This window comes from Chanodichthys erythropterus, chromosome 5, assembly GCF_024489055.1.
Source record: "Chanodichthys erythropterus isolate Z2021 chromosome 5, ASM2448905v1, whole genome shotgun sequence".
Lineage (NCBI taxonomy): Eukaryota > Metazoa > Chordata > Actinopteri > Cypriniformes > Xenocyprididae > Chanodichthys > Chanodichthys erythropterus.
Genome location: NC_090225.1, coordinates 35640471 through 35657584, shown reverse-complemented (window position 1 = coordinate 35657584; position 17114 = coordinate 35640471). Strand labels below are relative to the sequence as shown.

Genomic DNA, 17114 nt, shown 5'->3' with positions numbered 1-17114 from the left:
TACAGCATCAGCTACATAATGCTATTCTTAAATCTACGCTTACACAGGATAATACATCAATTAAAGTTTAAACCCTTGCTCTGTCTTTGCATGTTTGATGTCCACATATTCTTGTTGAAGAAATTACAGTGGCTGTAGCATTTCTATCACAAAGAAGTGGGCTAATATTATTATTTAACTAATAATATATTTTTTTAATCATGGTTGGCTTTGATCGTGGATTTGATCGTGCTATGCTGTCTAACAACAAAAATCAGCAGGCTTTTGGCACCCTCTGCAGGCATTTGTTATAATATATAATGTATTAACAGTTCAGGAAAAAAAAAAATATATATATTCTTGATTTGTTTAAATATGCAGATTAGCTTATTTTGGTTAATTTAGAAGAAATCTACAGATGCAAACAGACGGAGGGTAGTAGGCTTAAAACAAACTTCATCTAAATGTGTAGGGTTAGGGTTAAGTTTTCTTTCCGTTAGAGTAAAAGACATGGCAGGAAAAATGGACCTTAAAATTGTAAAATTGTAAAATCTTAAAATTGTCCACTTCATGAAAGAAGTATTCCAATAACACCAAAAAATTAAAACAATTTATTGATATGTGCAAAATAAACAAATTATTAGTGAAACTATGTCCCTCTCCTTGGTGCAGTCATTTATTCTAAATATATATAGCAATATAGCTTGAAAATAGTTGTTGTTGACTTCTCTTGTGATAAACCTAGTGAACACTAAGAAGACCATGGTCTCTGTGTGAACTGATTATTTTGTTGAAATCTGTGGAGTATGAAACAATTGAGTGAGTGTAAGTGAAGTCAAAGTTGTCTTAATATATTTAAGGGTTCATTATTTTTTAAATAAATAATTATGAGAAGTGCCCTTTTTTCCACTTGAGCCCCTGCCCCCCAGAATGTCTGTGCACGTCCCTGCTGCAGTGTACAACCTTTCTAATGGGTTAGTGCTTTAATGATTTATTTGAGAGCTCATCAGTGTAGAACTCATACAATTTATAAGGTTGAGAGATAGACAGGACTGACAAGTAGTGCAAAGCTCATCTCCCTCTTCCTGTGAGAGGTTTGATCTTCCTCCAGTACTCTGTGTACTTCATTAAAACTTCATAGATGTGTGCTAATGGATGAGAGCAGAATACAGCTCAGGTCACTTTAAGGTATAAGCACACACATTAAATTACAATTCATTCCTTAATGTTAACAACAATTACTAAATACTATTACAAATATATTGCTCATTATTAGTTAATGATGGTTAATGCATGAACTAATGGGACCTCATTGTAAAGTGTTATCGATGTTTCAGGAGTTAAGTAGTTTCATCATCCAATTGAAAATTCACAATCAGGCCCATGATTCAGTCAAATCCCAATGGATGAAAAAAGTCCTGTCCTACTTTTTTTTTTTTTTTTTGTATCTCATTGAATATTTACTCAGTTATATGCCACATTACAGAAATTAAATGGGTTGCAAACTCCATTTCATGTTGACTTAAAAGTTCAGCGAGTACATCACAGACCTCTGATAGGACAAACTGTACAAATCACATTCATGAGAGAGAGAGAGAGACTGACTGTGTGTGTGTGTGTGTGTGTGTGTGTGTGTGTGTGTGTGTGTGTGTGTGTGTGTGTGTGTGTGTGTGTGTGTGTGTGTGTGTGTGTGTGTGTGTGTGTGTGTGTGTGTGTGTGTGTGTGTGTGTGTGTGTGCATTTGTCCTGTCATGCGTCTTGTTTTCACTTTGATACAAATTTTGTTGTACATAACAAGACTGACACACGTTCCCTCTCTCGCTTACCCTCCTGTTTTTCTTTTCTTCATTTCTCTCTTTTCTCTATTATTGAGCTATGATATACAGCTTTTCATCTGCGCTTTCCCCTGTGTGTGCGCACATCTACTCCACATGACTTTATATATTGTCGTTTAGTGCAACAGAAGACAAATGCTTTCTGACAGAGCATATTTCTCATGTCTGCCACAGTGTGGAGAGGGTTGCAGCAGCTGTGTGTGTTTTTACATTAACACTGCCTTTTTGTTTTAACTGTGACAAATAGGGCTTATAGTTCCATAAACTGAGGTCTGTTTCTCCTGTGTGTGTGTGTGTGTTTAAATATAACCAGCAAACACAGCTAAGGTATTTATCGACGTTCAAGATGAGAACGATCATCCACCAGTCTTCACAAGGTCTCTTTACATTGGAGGTGTGACTGAAGACACTAAGACCTTCACCACAGTACTGAAAGTTGTGGTGAGTATATGTGCATATGTTATGTGTTATTCATTCTAGGCAGCAGTGTTAGGAACAGTCTGAATGCCTTGGGGACATAATATAATCCTTAGGTGGGACTCATGAATATTAATTAAGTGACATAATGCTGACTCAGTAGTCCTAACTGATTTGCTGAAGGCAGGTAGTAGACACTTGCATTGACAAAACCAAAAAAAAAAAAAAAAAATGTCATTATTTACTCATGCTAATATCGGCCATTGTGCAGAACACAAAAAGATTTAGTTTTTTGGACGACTGTTCACATGTTTGCCAATGGCAATTGAAAAATGGCAAAAAAAAATAGTTCATTTATGCTGTATTCTAAGTCTTCTAAAGTCATAAGAAAGCTTTTGTGAGGAAAAGATCCTAATAAGTTTTTAACCTCCTGGGGTCTGAGGATTTTTGGGGCCCTGGAGAAGTTTTGACATGCCCTGACATTTGTGCTTTTTTCAGTTGTTCATAAACATATAAATGACAAAAGTGTCATTACACTGGATTCAGCACAATCATGTATGTACATGTTTCTGTTTTTGAAGGAATAACGTTTATGCTTAGTTATTGAAAAAACAAAAAACTTGAAATGAGGCCAAAAAAGATATATTAAATCTGTGATCACAAGACTTCTGGGTATTGGAGGTTGTAGACTAGAGTTTTTGCTTCAAAACTATGTAAAATTATCCTGTCTACTCATTCATATAAAACAACAGAGAGATTTAAATTTTCTAAGACACTTTTTGTCAAGAAACACAGTATGTGTGGAGGCATGAATCCTCATGAATAATGCTGTGATTCACACCTGAGAAGACAAAAGATCCGCACAATGAGCTCTTTCAGTCAGGTAGGCTGTGAAAAATCCCTCTGTGATCATGCTGATAACAGGATTAATGTCCACTCTTGACAAAATAAAACAACAAAAAAACATGATTTTTGTGATCTCATGCATGCACGTATTATTGCACATCATGTGAAGAAGATTTTGTATAGGCCTATGTTAAATTACAGTACCAGTTAAAAGATTGGACGCATTGCCATTATAATGTTTTTAAAAGAAGTCACAAGTCTAACCAAATAATGGTTTATTATATAATATAACAAATATAAGTAGCCTATATGAAATGCCATAGAGGTAGGAATGTTCATATGCTTTGCATCAAAGAAATACATTATATTTTAAAGTATATTAAAATAGAAAACCATTATTTGGTTAGACTTGTGACTTCTTTTAAAAACATTATAATGGCAATGCGTCCAATCTTTTGACTGGTACTGCAATTTAACATAGGCCTATACAAAATCTTCTTCACATGATGTGCAATAATCATTATATATATATATATATATATATATATATATATATATATATATATAATATGTTCTATGGTCAGACGAGTCCAAATTTGACATTCTTGTCGGAAATCACGGACGCCATGTCCTCTGGGCTAAAGAGGAGGGAGACCTTCCACCGTGTTATCAGTGTTCAGTTCAAAAGCCAGCATCTTTGATGGTATGGGGGTGCATAAGTGCGTACGGTATGGGCAGCTTGCATGTTTCGGAAGGCACTATGAATGCTGAAAGGTATATAAAGGTTTTAGAGCAACATATGCTCCCCTCCAGATTACGTCTATTTCAGGGAAGGCCTTGTGTATTTCAGCAGGACAATACAAAACCACATAGTGCAGCTATTATAACAGCATGGCTTCGTCATAGAAGAGTCTGGGTGCCGATGTCCTGCCTGCAGTCCAGATCTTTCACCTATAGAGAAAAATACATCAAAGATGACCACAAACTCTTTAGCAGCTGGAAACACAGATGAATAGGAAGTTAAAAGGAACAGCAATAGATTTTTGTAACAATATGAATGTTTTTACTGTCACTTTGGATACATTTAATATATGTCCCCAAATTTTAAGTGGTAGTGTATTTGTATTTCTTCATTTGTTTAAACTTGCCTCTAAATTTGAGATTGCATTAACCACAAAGATTGTGGTAGTTTGTTATTAAGCAAAATACTAGCAGAATACACTGGAAACATGGTTATTAATTCATGGGCTTGGAAATTTTGTGCAGGTGTTGGTGTCTGCAGTACATTATATTTCATTTTTATAGAGAAGAACATGCTGTTCACATCCTGACACACCTGTCAACACTAGAGAATCTCTCTCTCTAGCTGTTCAAATCTACTCGCTTCCCCCCATATCTTAGTAACTGTGCATAGACAGCTTCTCTCTCCATTCTGACAATGTGGAAGACAAGTGACGGACACCTGTAAAATACCCACTGTGTTCCCACAAGGTGACCGTTATCTCATAAATTGAGTCTTTAAACATCTATAAAAAGCATTAAGACGTACAATCTGATGATATATGGGGATTATTACATTTCTAGGTCATCGCTGAAGTGGAAGCTGCAGAGCATTTATATTTATTTCTCTATCTCTGCCACCAAGGTTTTTGAAGGAATAGTTTGGCCAACATATTACTTTTTATTTAAGGGCCAGAATTACTAACAGCTGAAGCCATTGCAAACCCTTTTTTGCCATTAAAGCCAAAAATAGAAATTTTGTAATTAATTAATCACCCTCATGTCATGCCAAACTCGTAAGACTTTTGTTCATCTTCAGAACACAAATTAAGATATTTTTGATGATATTTGAGAGCTTTCTGACCTCCCTATAGACAGCAACATCATAACCGATTTCAAGGCTCAGAAAGGTAGCGAAGACATCCTTAAAATAGTCATTTTTGACTACAGTGGTTCAACCTTAATGTTATGAAGTGACAAGAATATTTTTTTGTGCAAAAAAAACAAAACAAAACAAAAAAACAACTTTATTCAACAGTTTTTTTCTCTTCCCTGTCATGTTTACGTTGTAGACGCAGTGCAGTGTTTCCAGGTTCTACATCAGAATACCGACTCAGTATTGGCTGATGCTGTTCACGTGAGCAGCACGACACATGCGTGTGTGTTGGCCAATAATGAGTCGCGTTCTGACGTGGAATCCGGAAGCTCTGCTTTGTGTTAACTACATCAACAGCGTAGGAAAATGGCAGGGGAGAGAAGAAATTGTTGAATAAAGTTGTTATTTTTGCTTGTTTTTTGCACACAAAAAGTATTCCCGTCGCTTCATAAGATTAAGGTTGAACCGCTGTAGTCACATGGACTATTTTAACAATTTCTGGGCCTTGAAAGGTGCAATGACATTGCTGCATTTGTGTGATCTCGGATTTCATCAAAAATATCTTTATTTGTGTTCTAAAGATGAACGAAGGTCTTACGGGTGAGGAACAATAAAAATTTTCATTTTTGGATGAACTATCCCTTTAAAAACTACTATCAGGATTTACTAAAGACACACAGTGAAACATGCAGCTGACCTTACTGCATTTGCATTTGTAGGAGTTTCCCTTTCAGACTCCAACGTTATTTATTTAGGTTTGCGGTAGTCAGTTTGCTAGTATTTGTGCTGTTATTAAAGGCCCCCCAAAAAGTATGTCTTAAAGACCCCCTGTTGGTAAAAATCAAGTTCTTAAAGTAGTTTATGTCTATGTGGTGTTTTTAATATGCTTTAAGACAAACCATGTAGAAATTCATCAGTCAACACCATTGCTGAGTATTTTCTCCTTAAAAATGCAGTGAACCAAGGACAGTCTCAAAAATGCGGTTTGAAATTACCCCTGTTTCCTACTGTAAAAACATGTAACAAATCCAGTCAACTTGTAGGATGGGGCTTTTCTCCACTGACTTTCTGTGATCTTCAAAGTGTTTCTAAGGATGTTGATTTTTAAAAAGCAGCTGAGATGGCGAATGGGACATTAGCAACACATTATGAGCTGTTTGATCACGTAGTCGATCGTTAAACACATTTCCATTCTAATTCATTGACTTGTAGACAAGCCTGTTAAATTAGCTCTTCCTCTTTTTCTGAATCAGTTTCTTGTTCAAACATATATGGCTGAATTAAGTATTTCCACTTTGTGCTATTGTGTAGCATTTACAGTTGACTGAGTGGATCAGGTAGTCCGAGCTGGTGTGATTGAATGGAGGCAGGGACTAATTTGCATATTCATAGATCTGCTGATTGACTGCAATTATTGACTCCAGGGAATTTTTGCTTGATGTTGCTGAGATAGTTGCTGCTAGGAAAAGGAACCGCAGAGAACAGAACATGCAAAGTAGAAGGAAGAGAATTTTCATTTATTTGTAATGCCAGATGAAGACGTTATCCGACCATATCATTTGCCAAGCCACGTTATTTTTTAATTTGCACTACGCTTGCGTTTGTCATCATAGAAATGATCTGCTGTGTCTGTGTTCTTTAATATGTGCATTGTCAGTAAATTACCCGCAGAAGTTTCCACTTCCATCTGCACTTTTATGGGATAGTGCTAATTTGCCCTGTTTAGTAATTCTGGCCCAAAGCCTCTCAAGTTTTCCAGTTCTTCGGTTGTATAACCAAATAATGTGAATTTCTCAAAACCTATTTCATTTCCATGATCAGGATGTTTCTTCATGTAATTTGTGTGTATTAGGCTACAGATATCGACACAGGAAACTACAGTAAGATGGCCTACAGACTGATCATCCCTCCCACTCCCGAGGGGCAGGACAGTTTCGTTATTGAGCCGTACACCGGCGTCATCAAGAGCGCCATCATGTTCAGAAACATGCGAAGGTCCTACTTCAAGTTTCAGGTCATCGCCACGGACAATTATGGGCAGGGGCTGAGCAGCAGGGCTGATGTGGTGGTGAGTGCACCTTTGACCTGTAAAGTTTGTTTATGCACCTCATGTGAAAAGAGGATTCGAACACAGCTGAGAGTTCCCACTCAAAACATGTGGCTTTGAGAAATGACATTTTCTCTCATGCTTCATGGCTATGCAAAATTAATGTTTGGGATTCAAGTCAAAGCACTGACAGATTAATTTAGAATGAGTCTAAATCACATAACAATCTGCACTGTTATTAAGTTAAAATATCTCTCCAGAGTGTCGATTTGGTTTGTTATGTTTCAGTAAATATTTGTGTGCAGAAGTGCATATGCTATTTGTGCACTACTTAGTGCAGTAATGAATATATAAATAAACTGTTTTTGTGTCAGCTGAATTATTTATGCTGTTATATCTCCTGAAGTGTTGCAGCCAGTGACTTGTGCATTTCCCAGAAATCTCTGGAGCTAATGAATGCCTAATAAAATAAGAGGGAATTAGTATTGCAATGTATCAGGGTTTTAAACATCATGTCATTAATGTTTGTGTCATTTTCGATTTACACTAGCAGTAGAATTGTTCTATAAGCGTTCATCTTGCCGCCACACTGTTACTGACCAATTGAATTAAAGACCATTACAACTGCAAACAGCACTTTAAAGCTGGGCGGTATGCTATGAAGTATGGGAATTTTTCTATTTTTCTATACTTGCTATTACTATTTGGTCACTTTAAGCAATTTTCAGAGAAAATACATAAAATCCAGATTGAATATCATCGAGATATGATTATTTTAGCTATAACAAGCCTGTGCATGTAAGCTCTACCACATGAATCAAATCTTCTGTCTTTTTCGTATTCTTTGTGGCTTGTAGGTCTCTGTTGTGAATGCCTTGGACATGCAGGTTGTGGTCTCTAACGTGCCGCCCACTGTGGTGGAGGAGAATAAAGAGCAGCTGATTAGGTGAGAATTCCTCCCTCGGTGTGTTTATCTGCATTGCTGGTTTCCTTGAGTGGCATTAAGTGTTTCCTGCACTGTCAGCAGCCTCTGTTTTCCCACTTGCTTTGATTTAAATGGCCATCCAAATTGTTAAAACACAGAATTGGGCTCAAATGGCAAAATCCAATGAACAAAATAAAAGTACTTTGCTCAGTAAGTTGCAGCATAATCATAATAAAAGACAAAATGATTGCTTTACTAATGCTAGTCAGGTGTATATATTTCAAACCAAAGAAAATACAGTGCTGTTCATTCAGTTTATGCAATAACTGTTCTGTATGCTTTACAAATGTGTTATAGGAAGAATCTCAAAATATTATGTCAATGTTACCTTAATATGAAAATGTAATATCCCGTTATTAAAATATTTAAGTATTTATTCATCGTGGTAATATGTGTTTGCTGATTTTTACGGAGACATATGGACAATATATATATATATATATATATATATATATATATATATATATATATATATATATTGTCCATATGTCCATATATATATATATATATATATATATATATATATATATATATATATATATATAAAAAAAAACATATCACTTGTTGTGACACTTAAAGGGTGAATCTCAAGAAAAAAAAAAAGAAAAAAAATGAATAAGTTGTGGGAACACAGTCTTAATTTGTGGCCACGTTGCCACAAATTTGTCACCTCATTTTGATTTAACTAAAACAAGGGAACAAATTATTACAACATGGCCACGATTTTGTAGAACAAGGGAACGAATTAGTAAAATGTGCTGGTGTACTGTAAGTCATGGGAACAAACTGATAATTCATGGCCAAGATACGCATATTTTGTTTTGGTTTTTTTTGTCCACGTTATGTGTGGGGCTCTGAAGATTTTAATTAAAAATAAAAGCAAACAAAAAATGTTTTGACAGAACGATTCTCATGACTGTTATTGTAAAAAAAAAGGAGAAATACAAACTCAAAAGTAATGAGTTATGAGTTTGTGAATATTGTCATCATGCAACAAAAATAATTTTCTTTATGAAACTTTTTTTTTTTTTGAGATTCACCCTTTAAGTTTCGCAACAAGTGATATGTTTTTGTTTATTAAGATGCAAAGTAGAAGTATTAGAAATTAAGTTGGTGGATTTTGCATTTTAACATTTGAGGAAGATTAAGTAATTTCATATACCATCTTTTTCAGTATTTTGGAGCGCTATGTGCAAGATCAGATCCCTGGTGCTAAAGTGATAGTAGAATCGATTGGCCCACGGCGGCATGGAGAAGGTTATGAACTTGAAGACTACTCCAAATCAGACCTGCAGGTGTACGCCATCGACCCTCTCACCAACAGAGCTATCTCCAGACAAGAGCTCTTCAAGTAAGCCAAACACACAGCCACTCCTAACATCTTTAACAAACATCCTCTATTTGGTTTCCAACATTTGGGAAAAGGGGGAAAAGTCAGAGCCTTGTCCTGTGTGCTCTAACTATGGTGTTGATGTGACATTTTAAAACTGGCTTGCAACAATTCCAGATTCTCTTTTCTCCTCATCTCACCATCGCTGCCTGTTTATGCTCTTCTGTGCTAAACAACATATTTTCAAAATCATCTAGTCAGTGGGATGCATAAACAGCTAGTTAACTAATCATTCTTAAGCCCTGTATAATTAGGCAATTCCACCTGATTGGACACATTTTCTATGAGGTGTTTTCATAAGGCCTATTCTTGTTTTACTACAGCTAGACGGAGTTCAACTAAATTACACCACAACTGCTAAAAATATTAAAAAATAATAATAATACTAACTAGATACTACTGTTCAAAAGTTTGGGGTCGGTAAGAATTTATATATATATATATATATATATATATATATATATATATAATAAGTTTTTTTGGTTTTTTTTTCTTACTGAGGTTGCCTGCAATTATTTGATCAAAAATACAGTAAAAACAATTATATTGTGAAAGGTTATTACAATTTAAAATAACTTTTTTTTATATATTTTAAAAGTAATTTATTTCTGTAATGGCAAAGCTTTTTAGCATAATTTTAGAGTCATATGATACTTCAGTTTTGCATGATCCTTCAGAAATCATTCTAAGAAACTGATTTGGTGCTCAAGAGAAATCTATCTTTTTTTTTTGTTTTGTTTTTTTTGTGGTGAATCATGGAAAAATTCAAAATAAACTAATTGGAACTCATGACATAAATCTAGTCTTAAAAAAAAAATAATGGCAAAAATGCAAAAAGTGCAGGAGAAAAATGAAATGAATTGCTTTTGTAAACAGTTGTTCTATACAGGATGAACCTGTACTCTTCAGCTGAGAGGAAAAAGCCCCATGACGTCCAAACACACAGCAATACACTCATTTAAACTCTGCCATGCCCCATGACTCAGCAGGGAGACGCGTCTGTCACTGGGATCCAACACAAGTCATCAGGATTCTGTTCAAATATGTGTTTACTGAGCCAACAAACACATCTTATTCATATTCACTAGCACAGGAGATCACAGACCACCTGCCTTATTCTGCCTTTCTAGCCACACATCTTACTCTTATACACATTTTATTTTGTTTACTGTGAGATGTGTTCTGCTTGTGTTTGTATCTCAAAGCAGAGCAGCTGCCCAGATGAAATTTTTATGGCTCAGAGGTTACTGGTAACATTTCTTTAGAGAAATTAAGACAAATGAAACAACTGTTGACAGAGAAATAATTAGCCAGAATTTGATGAGAAATGTTAGAAGCTAATATTAAAATCTCTGACTTTTTAATTGTATTTAATTTTTTGAGATCTCAACTAATTTAAGATGCATGTGAGGGTCTCAGGAGAAAATCTGAGAAATATAAGATTGAGGCAGAAGTCTCTATTTGCTCTCCATGTTTAATCTGCATCTCTTTATTTATTGTGTAAACGTTTTCAGAACCAACTGAGATATTTAAAGCATGGTTGTTGTTGTTGTAGTGTTATTGATGTTTACTCAACCACCGTAGTTCCGTAAGCACCGTAATTGAAATCAAGCTGAAAATTTTACTTCAGCTTCGTTTCAGTTACCGAAAGTAAGTTTTAATGAACAGTTTGAGTTTTAGTTAACTTTTTTTCTTGCACAAAGCTATTGTTTTGACCAATTTTATGGTTCTTTTTAGAGCTCTTAGATTAATAACATCAAGGTGTCACGGATTGGCTGAGGATGAAGACGAGGTAGGCGAAGCGGATCTCAAATGCAGCGTAACTTTATTAAATAGAACAAAAGAGAGTAATTCAATAACGAAGAGCAATCTTTAAATTTTTGCATTTTTGTAGTTTACACAGAGACGATAATGGTATCATTTTCAAAAACGTTCACTTTGAAATCTGTTTTTTAAAAGTTTGCATTTTCAGGCCCCCAAAACTTATTTGCCATGCAAATGAAGGGCCAAAAGGCATTTTTTTTTTTTTTAGTTGAAATTGATGGTGTGCAAAAAAAACAGTCCCTCAAAGTCCTTGAAAACAAAAGAAAACACAACAGATTGGGGCAGAGTGAGGCTTGACTGAGCTGTCCCTTTAAAAAAGTTCTCATTTGTGATTGTTCTTTATTACAGATGAGAACATGCTTTTTTGCCTGTGTTTGTGTGGACATTATCAGTCGCTGTTTGACTCAGTTACATGGGGGACATGCTGCTTTTAGACTGTGTTTTTGTGTGTATGTACCTTCCTGACTGAGAATAGCAGACCGCTGATTTTTGCGCCATTCTCCTTTCATATGTTCTGCTGGAGACGAGGTTGTTTTCTTGTGTCTCAGGTAATAAAAATCAAAATCTGCTTCGCAAAGCTGTAGGGTCTAAGCTGCACCTCAGTGTTCACAAACGTTCCCTTCACACTAAATTCTTTGTCCAGAATCCATATTGTCACTCACAGTAATGTTTTGTATGGATGAATCCAGTCCTGCTGGTTAGAAGCCCATTGACTCTGAAATGCGATAAAAAACATTCGGCCATTGTTAAGCACGTTCACACAGCGTGTCAGTAACTGCGTGAGTTAACCCATGCTGTTTCTCTTCCTCCACAACAGGGACGTGATTCAGAGAGGTGAAAGAACAATCTAAAACATTCAATGAGCTTTAATTAAAAAAGAAACAAAATATTGTCACCATGTTATGTATGATACAGTTCAGCTTGAGTTTGTTCCATTCTTTTTCCAATTAGTGGACATGTAGCATTTAAAACTTTAAAATTAAGCATTATACTTCCTTCTAGTAGTCGCATGGAACCAAAACTATTATTGGCTTTATTTTATTTTACTTTACTTTACTTTACTTTACTTTACTTTACTTTACTTTACTTTACTTTACTATTTTATTTTATTTTATTTTATTTTATTTTATTTTATTTTTATTTTATTTTATTTTATTTTATTTTATTTTATTTTATTTTATTTTATTTTATTTTATTTTATTTTATTTTATTTTATTTTATTTTATTTTATTTTATTTTATTTTATTTTTTATTATAAATATTTGCCTATTAAAATCCAAACAGTGATTTTTTTGACCAGGCAGTGTGTTTTCCAATATATTTAAATTGCATTACTACTACAAAAAAAAAAAAAAAAAATTAGTTGCAGGTAAACATAGCTTGCATTGCACTATGATGTTACTGTACGTCCTTTTTAATGTTTATAAGTAAAACGGTCTTTGAATTTCCACTAGAGAAATGCGTTATGCCCTGTTTTCCCGTCCATTTTTTGCGTGCGATCTCATGTTTGCACTCTGCAGGTTGCTAATAACTGAACAGGCTGCTCAAGTTTTTTTTTTAACGGACAGAGTCGAAGAATCATCAACATCTCGTTGGTTAAAAATCCTCAAACAGCTTACGTTAATAGCCTATTAAATGAAATAAATTACATTAAAATTCAAAGCAATCCCTTTGGTAATCTAAAATACTTTTTAAATGTAACTGTAATTTGATTACCATCTACTTAAAATGTAACTGTAACGAAATACAGTTACTCAAATTTTGTATTTTAAATACGTAACGCCGTTACATGTGTTTTGTTACTCCCCAGCCCTGGTAATTCATTCCACTTAAAAGTGCGAGTCAATTTTTTAAATTTGATTCTTATATATTCTTATTCTAATATATTCTGTGTTCCACAGAAGAAAGATGGTTAAACACAACAGTAACAATAAGAGACATTAAATGGTCTAAACCTTTAACATCTTGATCTGATGGAATGTAGACTGCGCTAAATACAGGTCTAAATGAGGTGTAAATTCCAAATAGCAACAAAGTTACTTAGTGCACCCTGTCTATTCATCCTCAAATCTCCTCAGATGTTGTGAAGCTCATCTGTGTAGCGTTGCAGGTCTATTTGACCACATAGATCAAACACACAGTCTTTCATCAGTCTTTATTAAACCTGGATCATCGATTGTGTTTGAACAGCCCTGTTTACTAGGTGCTTCTGTTGAAGTGTTCTGTTGCAGGAGGGCTAATTGGTCTGCCAGGGATACTTACGAAGTACTTAACAGGCAGATCTATTTAAACATTATTGATCAGCGAAGTGTCAACAAAGGCAAGACTTTTTTAGATTTCACATCAACTGAGGGAAAAAAAAACAAAAAAAAAAAACTCTTGCTCTGCTTTGGAGCGGTCCTAATAATCAGCTCTATATCAAGATATAAAATAATAACTCAGGTTGATACTAGCACAGTCAAGCCATTGCAGGGGAGAATGAGGATTTGCACATCATGTTGCCTAGTAACCCATAAGATGAACTGGAAAAGGCTAAATACAGCTGAAGGGATGCTGTCCTCATTAGCAGGATTCTTGGCTCCCGTTTCTGTGCGGAAGATGCTTTGCATTGACATTGCATTTTATCAACATCTAGCTGTCAATCATCTCAAGGCTGTCAAAGTCAGTACAGTATAAACATGGTGTAGGTGAGTTGAAATGTACAGTATTGTATCACCCTGAAGAGTTTTGTGATAATGATGTGTTTATCGGACAGATACATATTTGTTTATGGAACAGTTCAAAAATTTCAAAAATTATTTTTAGTACTATCACAATTTCGTTTTTCGTATAATTTCGTATATATTTCAACTGAATCACTACAGTTGCATTATTACTTTTTGACGCTGTTTTATCATTGCTTTTGTTGTAAGGTTTAGCAACTTGTGATTTTGTGACATCTGGAGTTCATTTTCTACTCAAAATGTGATCCATCAAATGTTACTGTTATTGTGTACTGTGTACCAAGTATTGAAATCTCTGTGTTCGGGTGGGTACTGTGTTTCTATTATGTAGATATGGTGTCTACACAATATCTATTGTATGATTTACTTAGATGTTTCTAAGTAAAGCATACACTTTAAAAGCATGGTTTAATATTGTTTCACTAAAAAGTATTGCAGTAACTCTACAATAAGTTTCATTAGTTAAACATTAGTTAATGTATTAACTAAAATGAACTAACCATGAGCAATACATTTGTTACTGTATTTACAAATCTTTGTTGACGTTAGTTAATAAAATTACAGTTGTTCATTGTTTGTTCAAAGTAAACTTCAACTAAGTAGCTATTACTCAACAAACTTTTACTGGCCAAGTTAAAGTTACTTATTTTCTTAGTTCTTAGTTAAGTAGATTCTACTTAATTCCATATGTGAAATTTACTTTAAAGAATCTGCTTGCAAAAACTTGTGAAAGGAAATTTAGTAAATGCTACTTATTGTTTGTTTCAAGCTGTGGGAGCAGATCAAAAATTAAATGATTCTCTAAAAATGAAAATATCTTTTAAATAAATATGTGCAAACTTGTGTTTGACAGGTTCCTGGACGGGAAGATTCTGGACATCAATAAAGAGTTCCAGCCGTACCTGGGTGAGGGCGGGCGGATTCTGGAGATCCGTTCTCCTGACATTGTGGCGAGTGTGAAGAAGGCTGCGCAGGCGGTGGGCTACACAGAGGGGGCGCTGTTGGCACTGGCCATAATCATCATTCTGTGCTGCATCCCTGCTATTCTTATTGTCATGGTGACATACAAACAGTGAGTAAAATATTCTTACTTTTCGAATGTCAGTCCCCTCAGTGATACTATTTTCTAGCGTGCTGGAAAACAATCCAATCAAACTGAATTTACTTACTACTTAATTTACTTGCAATAAAATATGCAAATGATAATAATAGTAATAAGTAGTAGTAGTAGTAGTAGTAGTAGTAGTAGTAGCAATTTTAGTATTATTAGCCAGCCAATAAATCCAAAACTTTAGTAACTGGAAATTGTTTTCCCTTATGTTTAATTGTACCCCCTGTATATAACTGTATGTATATCATTTATATTCATAAATGAGAAAAATGTCACATACAAAATAGGGCCCCATGATATTGGGAAAAAAACTGACATTGCATATATATATATATATATATATATATATATATATATATATATATATATATATATATATATATATATATATATATATAGCCATAAGCGACTGTGTTTATGAGGATACGGGCATTTTGACATAATTTAGCATGTACGTGTCCATTCAAGCACAAATAGATGCGGAAGAAAACGGAATTCAGTGTTCGCACGTGCAAGTGATGCAGTTTCACTCTATGATGATTAAACTTTGCAATTAATCCGAGAATCATGTGCATTTTGAACCTCGGTGCCTTGTCCGTGCAGATCATACGATCCCTATACTTGACATCGCACATCCTGTGATGTGACTATTGCGAATTCGCACATCGCGATATCGATGCTAAAATGATAGCAGCCCTAATACAAAATGGCGAACAGTTTTTAGTCATTTTACATCTTGTTTTCGACAGCTACTTTTCTAAGGGTGTCTAGTCAAAAGTTAACTACATTAGACAATTAGACCTTTAGCTAGCATTTAAAATTTTGTATATACATTTAAATATATAAAGACAGCATATTTCTTGTACTTTCCGTCTCAGAGCTGCCCATGTATGTACAGTACGTTAAGATGTTTAACTGTACAGTTGTGCGTCTCTATTTGCAACCTTTGAGGTTCAGAGAGTGCTGAGGACAGGCTGGAAAAACATACACAGTAGGTGAGGGAGATGGGTATTGGATGCCAGGTATTAAAATGGCTTTTTTCAGTAATTAGCCATGCTAACGGGCTAATCTCCCAGCCAGCTCTGTGTGAAAACAGATTAATTATAAGCATTTGTGACATATCCCAGGCATTCGATCCATCCGTCACATCTCATGAAAGCTTAGCATATGGGCCTGCTCTTCACACACTGCAGCTCCTCAGAGACGGAGAGAGAGCGTGAGTGTGGTCCTGACCTTCTGCACACACCAATGAGTCCGTCATCAGCTATTGTGTAAATACATAACAGATGGATAATCACAGAGCGAACACAACCAGCTAAACACACACATCTACGTGTGAAGCTCACTCTCACACGCATACACGCATGCATGACCACAAGAATTTATTTTGCGTTTAGACTCTTGTATTAAAGGTGAAGTGACTTTTTTATGTAATTTAATTTGGTTGTTCACAAAAGATGCGTAATAGGAGACACAAGTGTTAACTTGTATATCACAACATGAGATCTTGCACTGTCTTCTGAGTAATTGCATTCTGTTCAAATAAATAATATTGACAGGACCATGTTTTCAAAAGCCTCCAGGAAGCCCATAGTCAGGACAAGAGAGAGTGTGGAAGAAATACAAAGATGGGAAGGACAATAGAGAGCGGTGTTAATGCTGAGAGCTGTATTGTTTCCCAACTGTGGAGATGCAGGATAAACCGGGGTTATCCTGTGCTCTTATCGCATTTTACAGCATGAATTATGCACACCTGCAGCAGTAGCTACAACCACAACAATTTCAGTGGGCTGCATGATTCAACACTAGGAACATTTTCTGGCCTGTGGAATTAGAATTTGGACTGCCAATCACTTCAAAATATGCTAATTTGAAGAGATTACATTATTCTGGCTGAGAGGTAAAACAATAAGTAGCATCAGACTTGAATTACTCCAGTCTTATGAAAATCCCTTATTAAAGAACTTACATACAGGACAGAGGGTATAATTAATTAATTTAACATGTAATATTTTTGGTTACATTATATTATATTAATTATATTTAGGGCTGTCAATATAATGCATTCATTTTATAAAAAAA

The 17114-nt window shown here is 35.0% G+C and overlaps 1 protein-coding gene across 1 annotated transcript in view; it reads left to right on the top strand.

The window, feature by feature from the left end:
* The window catches only part of pcdh15a (protocadherin-related 15a), a 280344-nt gene that overhangs the window by 235877 nt on the left and 27353 nt on the right, over nucleotides 1–17114 (top strand). The window contains exons 26-30 of the mRNA XM_067385538.1: nucleotides 2127–2254; nucleotides 6805–7020; nucleotides 7857–7945; nucleotides 9159–9335; nucleotides 14775–14993. Coding sequence (XP_067241639.1) covers nucleotides 2127–2254; nucleotides 6805–7020; nucleotides 7857–7945; nucleotides 9159–9335; nucleotides 14775–14993 — 829 coding nt within the window. The remainder of the gene's footprint in view (nucleotides 1–2126; nucleotides 2255–6804; nucleotides 7021–7856; nucleotides 7946–9158; nucleotides 9336–14774; nucleotides 14994–17114) is intronic.